Source organism: Camelus bactrianus, chromosome 7 (genome assembly GCF_048773025.1).
Source record: "Camelus bactrianus isolate YW-2024 breed Bactrian camel chromosome 7, ASM4877302v1, whole genome shotgun sequence".
Lineage (NCBI taxonomy): Eukaryota > Metazoa > Chordata > Mammalia > Artiodactyla > Camelidae > Camelus > Camelus bactrianus.
This window is the reverse complement of record NC_133545.1, coordinates 10,751,443-10,770,763: the sequence shown is the minus strand read 5'-3', so window position 1 is coordinate 10,770,763 and position 19,321 is coordinate 10,751,443. Positions and strand designations below refer to the sequence as shown.

The 19,321-nt window shown below is 44.0% G+C and overlaps 1 gene segment (V, D, J or C); it reads left to right on the top strand.

The window, feature by feature from the left end:
* Positions 1-10,071: 10,071 nt before the first annotated feature.
* The window catches only part of LOC105070804 (T cell receptor beta constant 1-like), a 33,202-nt gene continuing 23,952 nt past the window's right edge, over positions 10,072-19,321 (top strand). The window contains 3 exon segments of the C gene segment in view: positions 10,072-10,161; positions 10,433-10,725; positions 17,620-17,643. Of these exon segments, the coding sequence occupies positions 10,128-10,161; positions 10,433-10,725; positions 17,620-17,643 (351 nt within the window).

The following is a 19,321-nucleotide window of genomic DNA, read 5'->3' as shown; positions in this document are numbered from 1 at the left end:
AAATGATTAAAAGTAAATGTACCCAAATTGCATGAAAAAATTAAAAAGAGGATCATACACTTACATAGAATGACACACAGTTATGTGGACACACACAGGTGCACACGTGAAATGTGAGATGTTCTCTGTCCATCCAGGAATTCAGGTCCCTCTCCTTTTAGATGGAGAATCTACAGTTTTCTCAAAGTTTCCTTGTTTGGGATTCCCTCCAATTCCTCAAGTGTAAGAAAGAAGACTTGAGATATGTTCTTAGAAACATATGTAGGAAAAAGTGAAAGGGAATTTGTAAGAATAAAGGATGAAAGTATGAAACAGAAAACAATATTATAGACCTGGGTTAAGGTCAGAGAACAAAGGCATCTCAGTGTTTGGACTAAATTGAAAAAGGTAAAGACAGTACAACGGCTGTACAGCAGAATGGGTGGGCAGAGTGGTGGTGTGTAAATGAAGAAAGAATTAAAGAGAAAAAGGGTGTGGATTTTGTGGGCATTCCCCCCCACCCCCCACAGCCCCTGGCAATGATGCTTCTTTCTGCTTCCAGGTGTTTGACGTTACGCTAAGTGAAATAAGCCAGTCACAGAAGGACAAATATTGCATCTTTTATCACCAAAATTGTTTAGAATTTCTGGCACATGGCGATAATAAAAGCAGAACAACTTTCAATTAGGTTTTATTATTTTTTTTACATCATTATGTATTATTTTACTCATATTTGCAATTGTCCAAATAACGTCCTTTATAGCAAAAAGGGAAAAAGATTCTGGTCTGCAGTGCAATCCAAAATTACACCTTGTGTTGAGTTTTTGTGTCCCTTTTGCTCTTTAATCTGGAATTTTCCTCAGTCTGTCTTCATCTTTTGTAATCATGACAATTTTGAAAAATGTAAGTCAATTACTTCATAGAAGAGATGGTGCTTATTTGAATGTTGTGGTAAAGCACTGGATAAAAATAATTTGTACTTTCCACGTTTCTCTTGGTATAACATTTTCAAGCTTTTTATTATGAAAAATTTCAGTTGCAAAAGCAAGGAGAATAATAATGAACCCTGTTACCCAAATGCAGTCATTAGTATTTTGCTGTCCTTCCTTCTTCTATTCACGACACTTTTAGTTGATGTATTTGGGAGCAATTTCCAGACATCATAATGTTACCAAATTGGTTGACTGGACCCGTGCGTGGGTCCTGGCTCAGGCTAAGATCCCTTGTCTTGGTCAGGGGAGTTCTTTTTCCTGTCAGATTTGTGCAGCCAGTAACAAAACAGACACTGAGACTGAGACTGGAACAGCACAAGCTTTATTCAATGACCAAAGAGTGGAGAAGTGGGAGCCTAGTTCACAAATCAATTTCTCAACCCAGTTTGAGTGGAGACACTAAATACATAGGAGAGTCAAAAAGTAAAAGGAGGGATCTGGAAAGTGTGGAAGGAATATTCATGAGTTATCCAAGAACAGGGGTGTGGCTTGGACCTGGACCTGGTGCACCACTCCTTTCCTGTCCTTGTAGGGGATCTTCCAGTCATGATGGCATCTGTCAACTGTCATGGCACTGGTGGGTGTGTCATTTAGCATGCTAATTAATTATAATGATCATATAGTGAAGCTCAAGGTCTACTGGAAGTCAAATCTGCCACCATCTTGGGCATAGTTGGTTCTAGTCAGTTCTTGTTATTTAGTCTTTGCAGCTTCCTCCTGAAGATAAGAGTAATTGGTTGCCATTAGAGGGAGGAGCCAGGGGTGTGATTCTGGGGCAACAGCCTTGGTAACAATATTTCACTCCAGATTTTAGAAAGCTCTAGAAAATAATGACATGTTTATATTATCTTAATATTATCTTACCTAACAAAAATTTTCTAATTCTTTAATATTATGTACTATGAAAATTACATATAAATTTCTCCTATTGTTACTGAGTCCAGGCTCAGACTGCTCGCCACACGACAAGCCAATAAATTGCAAGACAAGACATTGGGGTAAAGAAAAACAACTTTATTCACAAAGCCAGCAGACTGAGAAGATGGTGGGCTAGCATCCCCAACAACCATCTTATCTGAGTTATAATTCAGGCTTCTTTTATACTAGAAGAGGAGGAGGTGTGGCTGGTTGTTGCAAACTTCTTGGTGACTGACAGACCCTGAAGGGGATGAAACAAACCTTTGTTCTTGCATTTTCCACCTGAGTCTAGTCATGATGTTCCTGCAAACCTCCAAGACAAACGTTACTCTCTGTTCTGCAACTTTTTATCTCTCTATGAATGAAAAGTGTTATACCTTTGAAGGTCAAGCCTGGGAGGCAGAGCCTATAGAAAGGGTTATTATGTATAATTCAGGCTATTGGCAACCTTCTTCTACAAAGGTGCAGAGCCAGCATGACCAAGCGCAAGCAACAGAGCTTAAAGGCTAGAGCCAACGGAATAGATCCAATATGGAGTCAGGTTTGTATTTTCTGCTACGATACTCTGCAATACAAGATGCCAACCTGGATGCAAAGATGTCCTCAGGATGGCCGGGAGCTACTAGAATCTGATAAAGTCCCCTAAATGCTAAAGTAAATCATTTCAAAAGCAGAGAGCAGCACAACAGGAAGGCAGAACTTGAACCAGAACACAAAGCCAGACATATTTCTTCTGACCACTTCTGGTTAAGAGATTCACCAGGAATTCAGAGGAAAAAAATTGATGGTTAATATCAGAATTGGAGCCCTGGAGTTTGTAGCTTTTCCTTCCTAGCAGATGAGCAGAAGCGTTTGGGTGAGGTACCTATTACACAAGTATCATGAGACTTAGAGAAAAATCAATAGAGATTATACAGGATGCTTGGTAATGGATGAAAGTTTAATATCCATGGTGGCTAAACAGGGCATAGTAAGCGTAGTTTTAATTTTATAGATTAGACTTCATTGAAAAACAATTCCTGCAGAAATATTTTGGAAGGCAAATCTAAAAAGACAAAGTCTTACTTAAGGCTGCTAAATGTCAGTGAGGAATTTTAACATAGTGCCTGAGACAAAATTAATCTTCAGTAAATGATGGATGTAGTGATAACAGTCAATGCTTTTAATGGCTACGTTTATTGAGACAGGCACATTTATAAGCAATTTATACGTATCAGCTTGCTGCCTTCTTACCATAACCCTGTGAGGTTGGTTCTTTTATTAGTTCCATTGTACATAGAAGGACACTGAGGCCCAGAATTTGCCCATGGTCAAAGTTGGTAAGTCAAAGAACCAAGTTTGAAGCCCAGGCAGTCTAGCAGCAATGTCTGAAACCAATACATTACTTGTCACAATTACTGTTGTTAAATAATATTGTATGAAAAACTGAACACGCTGTGAAAGAAATGTACATTGAGAGAGGGCGAAACAGTAAAGCAGTCCTAATCAGAGCTGGTCAAGAAAAAAAAATCCGACTTCTGGAGATGCACTTTCAGAGACTCACAAGAAGGACCGATGAGACTCGCATTATGGTTGTGTTCACGGCTAAGATCATCACACAGACCTTGTAAGGATACACAGCTAGAGCATGAGGGAAAGAAGACATTGGCAGAGTTTGGAGGAATCTTTGTGAGATGTTCTTATGCCCTCTCCCTCCCATGAAGGCACACACTTTCACCCCAGTGATAGAAATGAAGCAAACTGTGTGTAATGTCTCTGCCCAGAGAAGCCTGTTAGAGACTCTACTTTGGGTGGCTGGTATTATGCACTGAATTGGATCCCCTCAAAGTTCACATGGTGAAGTCCTAACCCTCAGTACGTCAGGATGTGACTATATTTGGGGATGATAAGTTCTCTAAAGCAGTAACTAAGATTAAATGAGGCCGTTGGGATGAGCCCTTCCCCAGTATGCCTGATGCCCTTATAAGAAGAGAAAATTAGGACACAGACACACACAGAGAGGGAGGACACTGCGAGGACAGAGGGAGGAGACAGCCACATACCATCCAAGGAGAAAGGCGGCAAAAGAAACCAACCCTGCCAACACTATGATCTTGAACGTCTAGATTCCAGAACAGGGAGAAAATAAAGTTCTGTTGTTTAAGTCTCGCAGCCTATGGGGCTTCATTCTGGCAGTCCTAGCAAACTCATAGAGCTGATCACATAGGCATTTGCTGCCTAGCATATACCAAATTCTAGACTCAGGGAGACAGAGCAGTGTTCAGCGTAGACTCCACTGTTTCTGCAGGCAGGTACAATGAATCACACTCACAAGTTATTAAGTGGTGGGAGTGCTCCCGAAACAAGTTCCCAGATCAAGCCAAGGGCTTACCTTGTAAGCAGTTCTTTCTACAGATCACCACGTGCGCGCACACACACACACACACACTCTCTCACAAAGAAAAGGGATGGCTTTCACTTTAGCTCTTCCAACCTCTCTAGAATCTAGCAGGTGGCTGAGAGATCACGAGTGTGGGCGGGACAGGGACTTCATAGTCAATTTGCCCAGAGCCTGGTCCTGGGGAAAGATGCACCCTTGCCTTAAACCTGCCATGGGAATCAGGCTCCTCTGTGCCTTTTGTTTCCTGGGAGTAGGTGAGTCTGGGGAGTTCATGGCAAACCTTTGTTCTATTATTTCTAGACCCTGGATAAGATTATTCCTTCATCAGGCTTCCCAGTGACCTCTTTTTTCACCTCCCCCATCCATCTTCCATAGGTCTCATGGATGCAAAAGTAACCCAAATTCCAAGATATCTGGTCAAACGAATGGGAGAGAAAGTTCTGATAGACTGTGTACAGGACATGGGCCACGAGAGAATGTTCTGGTATCGACAAGACCCAGCTCTGGGTCTGCGGCTGCTGCACTACTCATATGATGTCGACATTGTTGAGAAAGGAGATATGCCCGAAGGGTACAATGTCTCCAGGAAGAAGAGCGTTTCGCCCTGACCCTGGAGTCCGCCAGCACCAGCCAGACATCTGTGTACCTCTGTGCCAGCAGTATATCCACAGCACTGCACGGCCACATCCTCTCTGCACAAAAAGGGCAGATGCAAGGGAAGAGTGACTCAGGGCTGAGTTACGCTGCTCCAGTGGCACATGTGTGCCCATTAGACGACGGGTAGACAGTGAGAAGGAACCGAGCCCACAGGCACACAACTTGGCTAGAACAGCACGGGTTATTTTTCAGGACCCACTCAATACTCCTTTCCAAGTTAGGGGCCATTCTGACGTTAACCTGCTCAACCTGATGTGTTGTCTAAATTCATGATACTCTGCCCCAACCAGGAGGAAGGGTCCTCTCACAGAGTCACACTGAGGAAGCCCTTCTCAGCCCTACCATCTTTTAAATCAGCCTTCTCTTCCCTTCCCTGGCCTCCGTTCCCCTCCCTTCCCCCCCGCCTCCCTTCCCTTCCCTCCCCTCCCTTCCCCTCCCTTCCCCTCCCCTCCCTTCCCCTCCCTTCCCCTCCCCTCCCCTCCCTTCCCTTCCCCTCCCTTCCCTTGTCCCTCTTACTGTACGTTTGCTCCTCTGCTCAGTATCTTTGCTCCTGATGTCTCACTAGAGGGCACTCACACAATCTAAACCCTTGGTTGACATAAACTTTATTGTCCAGGTGCTGATTCAAGAGGAAGTTTGTGGAATTTGAGTTTTGCTCATTCAATCTAAAAAGAGGAAAACTGATTTTGAAAAATAAATCTTTCTCCAGGTTCTCTGAATGGTCAATAATGTTTTATTTGAAAATTCTGATAGGGAACTATGGTGCAGAATGTGGTAAGAATTAGGTTCTATCTGCAGTCACGATCATTTGGAGAAAGTATTCATTTATGTTTAAGAATGAAGTATCCCCTCAGTAAGTATTAAGTGAATTTCTTCTGTTTGGGAGTACACAAGCAATGTAAAGAGTATTAGAAATCCCAAAATGTAGAGCACAGGGAACTATATTCAATATCTTGCAGTAACTTATGGTGAAAAAAAAATGAAAACGAATATATGTATCTATGTATATGCATGACTAAAGCATTGTGCTGCACACCAGAAATTGACACATTGAAAACTGACTATACTTCAATAACCTGTATATATACAGAAAAAAAAGAAGCCCCAAAATGCAGGGGATTTGCAAAACCATTAATGAGACAAAATGGGCATATGAAAATATATTTTGATTCAGTGCTAAATTTTGATGTAGAAGAATTCAAAGAAAAAAATAAATCAATGTGTATTACAACATTCAGGATAAAGCTCATATGAAAGACAGGACTTGGGTTGACTTTGGATAAAAATAACAGAGAAACAGTTTAAAGAAATACCCTGCAGTGTTTTGTGAGCGGTCCCACTAGAATGAAGGAGTGAATTCTTTCTTCGAGAAAAGGCAGGAGTCACAAGCCTCCTGGCTGTGGGTCAACATCCAGAAGAGAGAGAACACACCTTCACAGAGTAACAGTGAATAACAGAACATCTCATCTACAAACACTTACCCTCGGTGGACATCCAGGGTGTCTGGGAGTCCTACAGTCTCCCCAAAGTTTTTTTTTCTTTTTTTAATTTCCCACAGAAAGCATTGCCCAGACACAGAAAATCACTGCAGGGGAACAGAACAGGCATGAGCCTGAGAGTCTGTTTCCAGCGCTGCCTGGGAGCCTCCCCATCACAGCTGCCACCTCCTCAGTGGAGCCCCGGTAGAGGGAGCGCTTTCCCCAGACCCAGCTCCTCTCCGCGTCTGTGCTGATGCAGCTGCACCTGCTTCTTCCAACGCATCTCACCTCGCTTAGTTTCAGTTATGAAGCTAAACAGACACCCATCTGCAGGTTCACAGCGGGAAGCTACCACCCCCACACCAGCCTTGGGGTCCAGCCAGTGTGGCAGTCTCTGAAGGGAGCTGCAGTCAAGCATTCAGACCCCCCAGGGCTTGTCATTCTTCTTCATAAGATTTGCATTACTGGTCCTAAGACTGCATCCTTAAGTCTCTTTATTTGAGGCCTTGGGGCTTGGGGAGGGGTCTTCCTGAGGCCCCTCGGCCAAGGCCTTCAAGTGGGAAGAGGGGGAGGGGTCCTGGGACATTTTTCCCCACTCTGACTCAGTACCCAGGGCTTCTCCACCACTCGCCCTCCCATCACACCCTCCTCCCTGGCCCTAGAGTCCAAAAACCTGCAAAAGCATTTTGTTCGAGGCTCTCTCAGCAGTGAGAAGACCTCTGCATCCGTGCTGATCCACCGGACCCCTGAGCAGTGCTCTGTTCCATCGAAATGGAATGGGGAGTCAGCGCTTTCTTAGATTTCAGACTCTTGCAGTAAGTAATTCGATAATTTTCAGGAAACCTTAGGATGGCTAAAATAGAAGATGTGGGGGGTTATTTTGGAAGAAAGTTTGATATATTTGACCAGGAAATTTTGATGCACTCCTACATGTCAAGAAAAAATTGGATTATTCTCTACCTTTTACCAGTATACTACTTGGTAGGGTTTATTTTGAACCTCTGTCTCTAGCATCTCCCGTAGAAGCAGAAGCTACAGTAGAAGCAGAAGCTACACGTGCACACCATACAAGGGGCTACTGGAGTATTAGCATCCCCAACATACCGCGTTTCCTCTATTATAAGGAAAACTGGTTTTCACAGATTTATTTTTCTAAAATATTGACAAATCCTATAATCAGTATTCATTTCTCATGTAGTGGAACTAACCACCACCCCAAAATAACAATTATGTTTTTACCCGCATGTCTTATAATAGATGGAAACTCAGAATCAAATAAATAAGTTAGTTTGGCAAGAACTTCTTCCTCCAGGTCCCTCGTTTACTTTAGGCTATTAGACCTGAAGCTCTCAGTCATCCACCAGCTTCTGCTCTAGTAAGGCACAAGCAAAAGTGAGGCAGTCCTTAACAGAACTGACATTAGCTCTTGATCTTTGGAGTCACATAGACATGGATTTGAGTCCTGCCTCTGTCACTCACTGTTGGATTTTGTCAACCTGGATAGGTTATATAAGATCTATATGCCTAATCTGTAAAATGTCTTAAAATCTGTAAAAATGAAATAATTGTTGCCTCAATAGCCTAATTCATAGACAGACTGAAATAATACATGGAAAGCAAGTTTATGGAAGTATAAACAATTTCAGAACTCAAAATGGCTTAAAGACTTAAACATAAGACAAGACACTATAAACCTCCTAGAAAAAAATAGGCAAAACATTTTATGACATAAATCTTAGCAATGTTCTCCTGGGACAGTCTCCCCAGGCAAATAAGAATAAAAGCAAAAATAAACAAAAGGGATCTAATTAAACTTACATGCTTTTGCACAGCAAAAGAAACTGTAAGCAAAATAAAAAGACAACCTATGGAATGGGAGAAAATATTTGGAAGTGGTGCAACTGACAAGGGCTTAATTCCCAGAATATATAAACAATTTTTACAGCTTAATAACAAAAAACCAAACAATCCAATCCAAAAATGGGCAGAAGAACTAAACAAGCAGTACCTCAATGAAGACATAAAAATGGCCAACAGGGACATGAAAAATTTCTCAATATTGCTAACTATCAGAGAAATACAAATCAAAACTACAATGAGGTTCCACCTCACACCAGGCAGAATGGCAGTCATTCAAAAGTCCACAAACGATAAACGCCAGAGAGGGTGTGGAGAAAAGGGAGCCCTCCTACACTGCTTGATGGGAATGTAGTTTGGTGCAGCCATTATGGAAAACAGTATGGAGATTCCTCAAAAAACTAAAAATAGACTTACTGTATGATCCAGCAATCCCACTCCTAGACAGATATACAGAGGGAACTCTAATTAAAAAACAAGCATACACCCCAATGTTCATAGCAGCACTATTTACATTAGCTAAGACACAGAAACAACCTAAAAGTCCATCACAGATGATTAGATAAAGAAGTTGTGGTGTATTTATACAATAGAATACTACTCAACCATAAAAAAGAATAAAATTATGCCATTTGTACCAACAGGGATGGACCTGAAGAGCATCATTCTAAGCTAAGTAAGCCAGAAAGAGAAAGAAAAATACTACATGATATCACTCATATGTGGAATGTAAAAAAAAAAAAAAAAAAGACACAAATGAACTTATTTACAAAACAGAAGCAAACTCACAGACATAGAAAACAAACTTATGATTACCGGGGGGTAAAGAGAGTGAGAAAGGATAAATTGGGAGTTTGAGATTTGCAAATACTAACTACCATATATATAAAAAAGATAAACAATAAGTTTCTTCTGTATAGCACAGGAAACTATATTCAATAACTTGTAGTACCCTATAGTGAAAAAGAATATGGAAACAAACACATGTAAGTATATGTATGACTGAAACATGCTGTACACCAGAAACTGACACATTGTAAACTGACTATACTTCAATTAAAAAAAACTATTTCAGGAAGTTCCACGATAGAGGAAATCAGCCGGATGAAGAAAAAGGACCTTAGTACTGTGGTCAAATTTTACAGAGGAATGACCTGTCTCATAGTCCACGCTGAGTTGAATTAGAGGAAACTTTATAAATTATAAATATACAGAGTTCAAGTAAAGAGGAACCAAGCAGTCATGACTGTAACGACCAAAATTAGGAGATGTGAGAGAAAATGCATTTCAGTTGTGAATTAATAAATGAGGCAGGTGAGAAGAAAACATGAATTTCTGAGCCTGGACAAGAAGAAGAATGGGGATACCATTTATTAGGAGGGAGGAATTCAGGAATAGGAGCCAGTTTACGGAGCACACGTCAGGGGAGGATAAATGAGTTCAGTTTGGGGCAACCCCAGTGAGAACTAAACAGTTGAAATTCTGAGTTACAAGATTCCCACATAATCTAAAATTTTACCTTTCGTTTCCTGAGGTCAATACCGTGTCTCATTCTTGCTTTCTACCCAAAGGGTAGCACGTACAGGTGATCAGTAATTGTGGACGGGGAAGTGATGGATACCTGGGGGCGGGATGGCAGTTGCGGGCTGGGAGCCTTGTGAATGAAGACACAGCTGAAGTGAAGACCCACACAGCTCCACTAGGGGGCAGACTAATTACTCCCTATTCTGCAGAAACTCAACTTCCTATGTTGGGGTGCAGGGGGGAGCATGGTAGGAAGGAAGTACACAGTGGTGAGGAAAGACAAACCTGAATCTGGCTTCTTAGTGCCTTTTCTCAAGGAAGAAGAGCGGCTACCACCTAAAGATGCTGACTCTTCTGCTGCTTCTCCTGGGGCTAGGTATGGCCTTACCCGTGGGGACGGTTGGAGTTAATGCTAAACTGCTGAGAAGAGGAGTCGAGGGTCTGAGGACACGAGTCAGAGCATGGGGGGAGATGTTGGATTGGAGGATCCCTACAGAACGACAGTTGGCAGAACAGAAACAAATGGAGGCAGTGGTACAGGGTTCTTTGGGAGCCATGGTGATACTGGAGCAAATAGTAAAAGACTTTCCTGCCTAGGGACAAGCTTGTCTCAGCCCTCGTGGGTTTCTTTGTCTCTCTGGAACTAGGCTCTGCGTTCGGTGCTCTCGTCTCTCAAAAGCCAAGCAGGGCCATCTGTCAGCACGGGGTCTCCATGATGATCCAGTGTGAGGCCGACAGCCAAGTCATCTCCATGTACTGGTACCGTCAGCGTCCAGGACAGAGCTTGAGCCTGATTGCAACTGCAAATCAGGGCTCCCAGGCCACTTATGAAAGTGGATTTGCCAAGGAGAAGTTTCCCATCAGCCGCCCAAGCCTGAACTTCTCAGTTCTGACTGTGAGCAGTGTGAGCCCTGAAGACAGCAGCTCTTACTTCTGCAGCGCTGACACAGTGCTGGGCCCAGATCACAGATCTGAGCAAGAACCCTGGCTCCCTCCTGCCGGCTCCCACCCGGCTGGGCCTGACATCCCTGGGAGGCTGGTAGAGGCAGGAAACCGCAGCTCTCAGGCAGATGCAGCCGCCTGTGTGTTGGTGGGTGGCTGTGAGCATGAACAAGTAGGCTGGGGACGGGGAGAGGGTCTGGAGGACCCGCCTGGAGGGCTCCACCCGCAGACAAGAAGGGTGGCTCCTGGAGGGTGAGGACAAAATTTCTTCCAGAAGAGTGTTTAGAAATACTCGGTAAACACAATCAGGTACAGTTTGCCTTGAAGTGGCAGAGTCCCAAATACCATTTAACTATTTTGTCTCGAGGCTACACTTAGCCCGTTCTCCATCAGCACGGTTCACGAGGCCCTTAGTCATCTTGCTACCATACTGGCCCGTCGCATGGATGGCCTTACGCTGATTGTTCTTGGTGAACAGAAATTGTAAAGCAGTCTAGCTGCCTGGGGATGTCAAAGGCATGCCAGACCAACGGTAATCTGCAAAACTTCAGGGGCCTGCCACCTTGGTGTGCTTTTGAGTGGTTTACAGATGTGAGACATGTTGGAGTGTCCTCGAAAGGGACAGGTAAGCTACTGCATCTTACATCATCTGCCGTGGAGGAAGAGGTGCAATGCTTACTGGACACTCTAGACGTGGGTGCTAACATCTACTGCTTCCGGGTGTGCTGCTCTGGTCCATTTACTGTCTAATCTGTATGGCTGGGCCCATGCAAGAGACAGTTCTGTAGCAGAGCAAGGCTGTGCTGGGAATGGCCCAGCCACCTGGACCGCAGGCCAGGCAGGCTCAGGCGTTCTTGACGAGCCCGTGGCAGATAGGGATGCTCTGCAGGGCCCTTGGCTTTCCCAAAAAAGAGAATCAGAAGGCAGATGCAAGCAGTTTTGGTGGAAACTCATACGACCTGCCAACAACTGTTCTTTCTTTGAAAACCTGCTCCTGGCTCTGTACTAAATGCCTCATCACAGCATTCAGAACTGGTTGTTATCCGATCTGAAAAACTAGAAATTCGGACACACACTGATTTTTCTGATACGAAGTGGAAACCTATCATTAAGACAAGACCCATGCGTAGGTTGAAAAAGGCACGATTTGATGGCAGGAGCAAATTCCAGCTTCATGGCGCACATTCCTATTCCACCGCTCTCCCCGCCCCCAGCCGAGCCTCTTTACCTTCAACCCACACTCAGGTTTTCATGGGAAATCCCCTATTTTCAGTTGAAAAAACCACGGGCATGTTGCCTGCATAGGTTGCACTTTACTCTGCAGTCATCATTACAGTGAACACGTTTCTTTACAGAGGAAGGTCTTTGCAAGGGCCAGAACTTCAGTCCGTGAATCTGGCGGTCCACGTTTCATGGGGGAGATGGCCTGAAACGTAGCTCTAGCCTTTGATCAGCTTTCGTTCCCCGTATCGTCTAGACTCTATCCACTCACACTTCCCTCTTTCTGCTTCTCTGTGCTGCCTGCGGGATACATTCTTTAGATCCTCTATCCCATCAACTAATTCACATGTGAGCTGCAAATAAGCTGTATCACTTTTCAGTTGACTTTTTGATGTAAATTATATTTTCATTCCTAGAAAATCTACTTGGGACTTTTATAAATGTGAGCAGTCATTTTTGAAGCTTCTTGCTCCCCGTGTATTTTTCAGTTATTTTATTTCTTTAAAAATATCGAACTTACACTTGGAATCTTTCTCTGTTAATGCTGATGTCTGATGACTTTATGCATCTGGTTTTCTTGTGGTTTCGGCTGCCTCTTACTCGGGGTGGCTTATTTCCTTGTGCATTATGTAATTTGATATTATCAATTCACCCTCGTGTTTTCCCTAATTCGTAGAGTATAGCTGGGTTTTCTAGGAAATATTTATTTTTTGCCTCTGTCAAACAATTAGGGGGACAACAGACCTGATATTTTATTTTATAATTCTCAGCGTCCATCTTCCTGGCCTTACAGTGTCTATGCCAAACCCAAAGAGCTGACTACCTAGTGGTCATGAATATTCAGATCAAACTCTTTAATCCTCCACCTGAAGCCAAGACCAAGAGAAATAATTATCCTTGTTTACTGCCTGTTTGGTTATATTTTTAGTTTATTCCCCTAATTTGTTTCAGCCACTATGGAAAACAGTATGGAAATTCCATTAAAAAAAAAAAACTAAAAATGGAATTATTGTTATCCAGCTATCTCTCTCCTGGGCATATATCCACAGGAATTCAAAAAGATTCATGTGCCGCAATGTTCCTAGCAGCACTATTTACAATAGCTAAGTCATGGAAGCAACCTAAATGTCCATCAACAGATGACTGGATAAAGCAGTTGTGACATATATATATATACCCCCACACACACACACATACACACACACAGTGGAATACTACTCAGCCATAAAAAAGAATGAAATAATGCCATTTACAGCAATATAGATGGACCTAGAGATTATCATACCAAGTGAGGTAATCAGACAAAGACAAGTATCATATGATATCACTTATCTGTGGAATCAAAAAAATGACACAATTGAACTTATTTACAAAACAGAAGCAGACTCATAGACATAGAAAACAAACTTATGGTTACCAAAGGGGAAAGGTGGGGGGTGTAAATTAGAAGTTTGGGATTAACAGATACAAACTACTACACATAAAATAGATAAGCAACAAGATCCTACTGTACAGCACAGGGAACTATATTCAGTATCTTGTAATAACCTATAATGGAAAAGAATCTGAAAAAGAATATATATACACATGTATACATGTATAACTGAATCACTATGCTGTACACCTAAAACTAACACAACATTGTAAATCAACTATACTTCAATTTAAAAAACCTGTGGTTGAATATGTCTCTTTATTTCTATTATAGACTCAGCATTGAATAATGAAAGGCACCCTCACCCCACCTTCACAGGGCTGGTATCTTCTTAATCAGTTCTCAACTCAAATACCGTCTCCCCACAAACAGCATTCCTGACCTTCTTACCTAATAGGCCACTTGTGGACCCAGCCTCCAGTCACTCACATCTATTATCTCTTTATCCTAACACCCAATCACTACTCTGATATAAAGATATAGTTGATCCTTAACAAGGTGCAGCTTAGGGACCAAACTTGTGCACAGTTGAAAATCCACTTGTGACTTTAAATAGTCAGCCCTCCGTATCTGAAGTTCCACATTGGTGGATTGAATCAACCCCAGATAGTGTAATATTATAGTTTTTATTGGGAAAAAGAAATCTGTGTATAAGTAGACTCACACAGCTCGAATCCCATTTTGTTCAAGGGTCAACTGTATATACATAATATGTATTTTTAAATGTACTGTCTGCCTCTCCTATACCTCCTTACGTGTGTGGACATGCACACACATAAATGCCATGAAAGCAAAGACTACTGGTATCTTCTCCATTGCTGTTTCCATGTAGCTTAGAAAAACAGCAGGACCATCACTGGAATTCAGTAAATATTTAGTGTTACGGACTGACCTGTGTTCCCCTAAAAGTCATATGTTTCAGTCCTAACCCCAGTCCTTTAGAATGTAACTGTATTTGGAGATAGGGTCTTTAAAGAGATAATTAAGCTGAAATGAGGCCATTACAATGGACTTAATCCAGTCTGGCTGGTGTTCTCATCAGAAGAGATGAGGGCGTACAGGGAGAGACACCCAGGATGTGCGTACAGAGGAAAGGCCACGTGGGGACGCAGGGAGACAGAGGCCGTCTGCAAGCCGAGGAGCGAGGCCTCAGGAGAACCAACCCTGCTGACGCTGTCAAGGAAAGTAATCAATAAACAATCTGTAATAGGAATAGAAAGGAGTTGTGTTGAGCCAAATGGAGAACTACAGCCCAGCAGAGAGCTTTTCAAATAACTGAGGAACTGCTCTGTAGAAGCGTGGCTTTCAGCACAGTTTTATGTCTTGTCAGAACAAAGAACATTGAACAAGTCAGCGATACATTCCTTCAAAGTTTAAAAAAAAAAAAAAAAAAAGACCAGCACATACACAGAGAGTCAGTATGGCCTTGGCATCTGAAACAAGAGTCTTACCAGCAAAGAGGGACCAGTGCTGGTCTCCCAGGAAGGGAAGCATTTAATTTTTATTTTTAACATGGACATTCTTTACTTCTGATCGATGTGTCTTGTTCTATAATAATTAAAGCAGATGTACAATGTATGGTTGATAAGCCACAAATAGGCTATTTTAGGTAGCATAAAATTCAAGTTAATTCAGGTAGGAGCCAGAATGACTTTCCCCAGTATGTGAAAATTTCTTTTATCAACACCTTGATCGTGGACTTCGAGTTCCCAGAACTGTGAGCAAATAGCTTTCTGTTGTTCAAGACACCAGGTCTGTGGGGTTTTGTTAAGGCAGTCTGAGCAAATAATACTCTGAGTAAATAAATATGATTCAGAAGAAAAGAGAAGAGTTGGCTAAGCAATAATGACTTCCCTGGAGAAAAACTCTACAAAAGCATTTGAGTTTAGACAATGTAAGCCCGTTAAAAAAATGAACTAGATTGTTCTAACGGGAGGGGGAGCAGACGCTTTTCCTTTCTATTTGAGTAGAAAGGTGTCCCAGTAGCATGGGCGGCTCCATCGGCTGCCCCACCCCCAGACTGGGAAAGGGCACAGGTGTGATGGGTTCTAGAGAGGCAAACGCAATGGCCCTGAACTTGAGTGGTCCTCAGGTGGAACCGCGTGGGCGCCTGTGTGGACTGAGCGCTCAGTCCCGGGCCTTGGGAGCCTTCAGGAGATCCTCCTGGACAGGTTAGCCTGTAGGAAGTGGACTGACCATTGGCTGCATCCCAAGTGGACAACACAGTCTAGGGTTTCTGAAAACCCAAAAGAGTGGAGGGAGCTCAGTTGACTAGACTTATCACTGAACTTGGCTTGTGGGGCTCAGTCTGCATCTAATATGATTTAGAAAAAGAAATGCATGTCATCTATTAAGCCCTGAGCATCATGGGACAAGTCATGGCTGCCAGACTGTCTACGGGCTTCCTCTGCTCACTCTTCAGTGACACTGAAGTCACTTAAGAAGCCCAGGGACCAGACAAGGAGGGACTGGAATGTGAACCGAAAGACCATTACGTTACAGGAACCACTCTATCTTTAGATAAAAACCTTTCATTGCTAGACCCTCCCCTAGTTACCCCTCTATATCAGCCTGAAGAACAGATACAATACACAAATGGACGGCCCCCAGGCATAAAACTTGCCCATCTTCCTTGCTTCGAGGTGGGGAGCAGAAGGGGGCTGGGGAGGAGGAGCAGGCTTCTCCATTTAGCCAGCCAGCCCTGACCAGTCTACGCCTCCAGCATCTGCCTCACCCTTCAATTTTTCCTGATCGCACAGAGCGCCCCTTCACTGTCCAGACTCAGTGATTCCCAGGCAGAGATATTCAAGGAAATCGCTCTTATTGGAGAAGGAGAAATTGCACAATGAAGAAAATACGCAGTTCAGAAAAAATTAGTGGAGGTGGGGAGGATCTGGGAGTTTTGAGAAAAGATAGCCCAGAATTTGATAATCTGGTTGGAGGTGGTAAAGGACACCGGATGCCAGGGAGGAGGTGACTCAGAGCTGAGAAATACCTGTGCTGGGGGGGGGTGGGGGGGCTTGGGGAGGCAAATTTTTTTTTTTTTTTTTTTTAAAGAAACTAGGGCTTTGGAATCTGACAAAAGTCTACTTTTCAGATGAGTGGGAGGTTGGAAAGACTCCAGCATGTGTGACAACATGATGGGAAATGAACGTATCTTCAACAGAGAAAGGTTCTGGTGTCATTTATGTGAGTGACCACGGGGTGACCGTGGAGAAGTCACTTAACTTCTTAGCTTAGATTTTTTCATCAGTACAAAGAGGAGGAAATGCTACCTGCTGCCCGCCTCATGAGGCTGAGGATCGACTTTCGTTTTGTGGTAGAGCATGCAGGCTCGGGCATCGGGGGGCCGCGCTTCAACCCCTGCTGGCTGTGTGGCCTTGAAAATTTACTTCACTCCACAAACCTCGTCTTGTCATCTATGAAACAGTCAACCCATAGGTGGTTATGATAATAAAGGGGAAAAAAAGGTCCGTGAAGGACTCGCAACAATTGGTGTAGTAAGCACACAGAAACTATGCACTATTATCCTAATTCAAAGGCAGTGGCTTGATACACCAAGCACTAAATATGAACTAGAATGATTGTGCCAAGAGCTGCACTGACTTATCCAAACTGAATTTGGGCAAAGGTGGACCTGATCCATTCTACACATCTGAGCCTAGAGTATGAGGGAATGGCTTCCACCCACGTCTCTCTCCTTTGTCTGTATGGCGATCCCTGCTACTTTGACAGAAACTCACATCACACCGTGTTGTGGGTGGGCTGGCTTACTCTAATGAGGAGTGCAAAATGTCAGGAGGTTAGTCTATAGGCTTTAGACCCAGCAAAGCCCCCAAACTTGGGAGTTCCCTTTTAGACAGAGTCAGAGCCGCAAGCACCAATCCAAAAACTTTCTCCCTTTTCCCAAGATAATATCTTATCTTCTACCAAGGATCACCCACCACCCCAGACCTGTCCAGGGCACGCTGGCATGCAGAGGAAGGGTCTCTATCTTACAGTAGGACTTCCTATAAAGACCCCATAATGGGGGGACAAAACAAAATAGCATATTTGATATTTCAGAAAAAGTCCCCATTATGGAGACTTCACAACCTAGGTCAGCTACCTGTGGCCACAGAGAGGTGTGCCATCCATTAGACGTGTCCTGGAGGGACCCATGACCGTGGCAAGGTAAGGCTGTGAAGCCAGGTGTCAGGTGGAAGATTAATTCACTCTTCTACTCCCCTCCAGGAGACAAGCATCACTGGGGGTCAGGAAGTAGTTTGTCCTCTGGCTTGACCCCTTAGCTGCCATCTGCAGTGATTCCCACGCCTCGCAACGCTCTCCCAGGCCTTTCTGGAGCCTTGAGGCCAGCTCTACCACTTGTAGATCTGTATTCTTGGGTGAGACACAACCTTTCTTATTCTTAGTCTCATCCTCTGTAAATGGAACTAATGTTGTTCTGCGCACCTCGCGTCAAAACATTTATGATCAGTGAGACTTGAAATTCCACACAAATGGGCATCAGCTTCCCATCGCTGTCGGCAGGTGTGAAAGCTCTTCCATATAAAAGCTGCCAGGCACTGCAAGAATCTATCAGCATCCCCACCTAGACAGGAGCCCAGCAGGGAACAGAGGGTGCGCAGAGGGAGAGGGCAGAGCTCTGAGCCGTGGGTGGGTGGGTGTCCTGGTGTGGAGAAGCTGGCTTCCAGCAGTGCCAGGCACTGGGCCAGGAGACACCCCGTGGTCCCTCTCAAGCCGTGAGCCCCACCCTCACCTCCCTCTAGTTCCATTTCCTCCATCCCCCCAGCCTACCTCCTGTCTCACCACCAGACTTCCGAGCTTTTCTCACTGTGTTCACCATCTCCAGAACGTTCGCTCATTGTTACCTTTCCAAGAAAAGTGGGAGCTCTGCCCACTACTGCCGGTCACGAACCCTGTGCTCAGAGCAGCTGAGAAGTCTCCTCACAGGCAGCCTCCTCCACCTGGTTCACATCGTTAGACTCAAGCACAGGCTCCAGTTCCGTCTCTTGCCCCTCTGGCCAGACTGTGTCTCAATAAGATACAGGGAGGGCTGTGTCTTAATGGCCATGGAAGTTTGCAAACTGAGATTGTTTCTGGGAAGATTCACTCTGTACTGAGCTTAGCAAAATAGTCCCACTGCATCTAAAATGGAAAATTCCAGAATTACCCCACCTTCAACTTTGTTATCAATCACCTAATACTCGACCTTTATAACTGAGTGCCAGTCTCTCTACCTACGGCTGATTCTCTGATCAGGACCCCAATTTACCATTGTCCAAACCTTTCCTAATTTCTGATCTGGAGCTTAAAATTCCAGCTCAGGCTGCCAGCTTCTAGCGGGTGGGGGCAATTTCCTTCACCCTGAGTACAGTTTCCTAGCACAACCACGAGGCTGCTTAAAGAGAACCTACGGCAGCATGAGCGGTGAGAAAGACCAGTGTCTTCATAGTGAGGAAGAGGGGGAACATGGTACTGGTCCCCTATCCCCACAAATGTATCAGGTAAACACCTACTTAACCCTTGGCCCCTCCTCCTTCCAAACAGTCCTCGTCCACAAGGCTCGGTAGGAAGGAGAGCCAGCTGAAAGGCCAGACTCCCAAGAAGCTCTGCCTCTCCCATCTCATCACGTCTTGGTGTTGGGATCCTGGTTCCCCAAGGCTTTGGATTTGACCTTCCTCCCCAGCGGTTTGGACTTGAGAAAGGTCTTCCCGCTTACAGCTATGGCTTAGTCAGGACCTCCTTCCTCTCTTGGGACTCCAGGATACTGGGAAGCCAAGTGTGCTCCCAGTAGCAGCCTTTTCTTAAAGTAAGTTAATCTCTGTGAGGTCAGAGGATTCCTAGGGGCCCAGATCATTCTCCCTCCTCCTAACTGTCACCTCCTCTGCTTAAGAAGGCCCAACTGTGATGTGTGGGGTCTTGGCTTCCCCTGTTT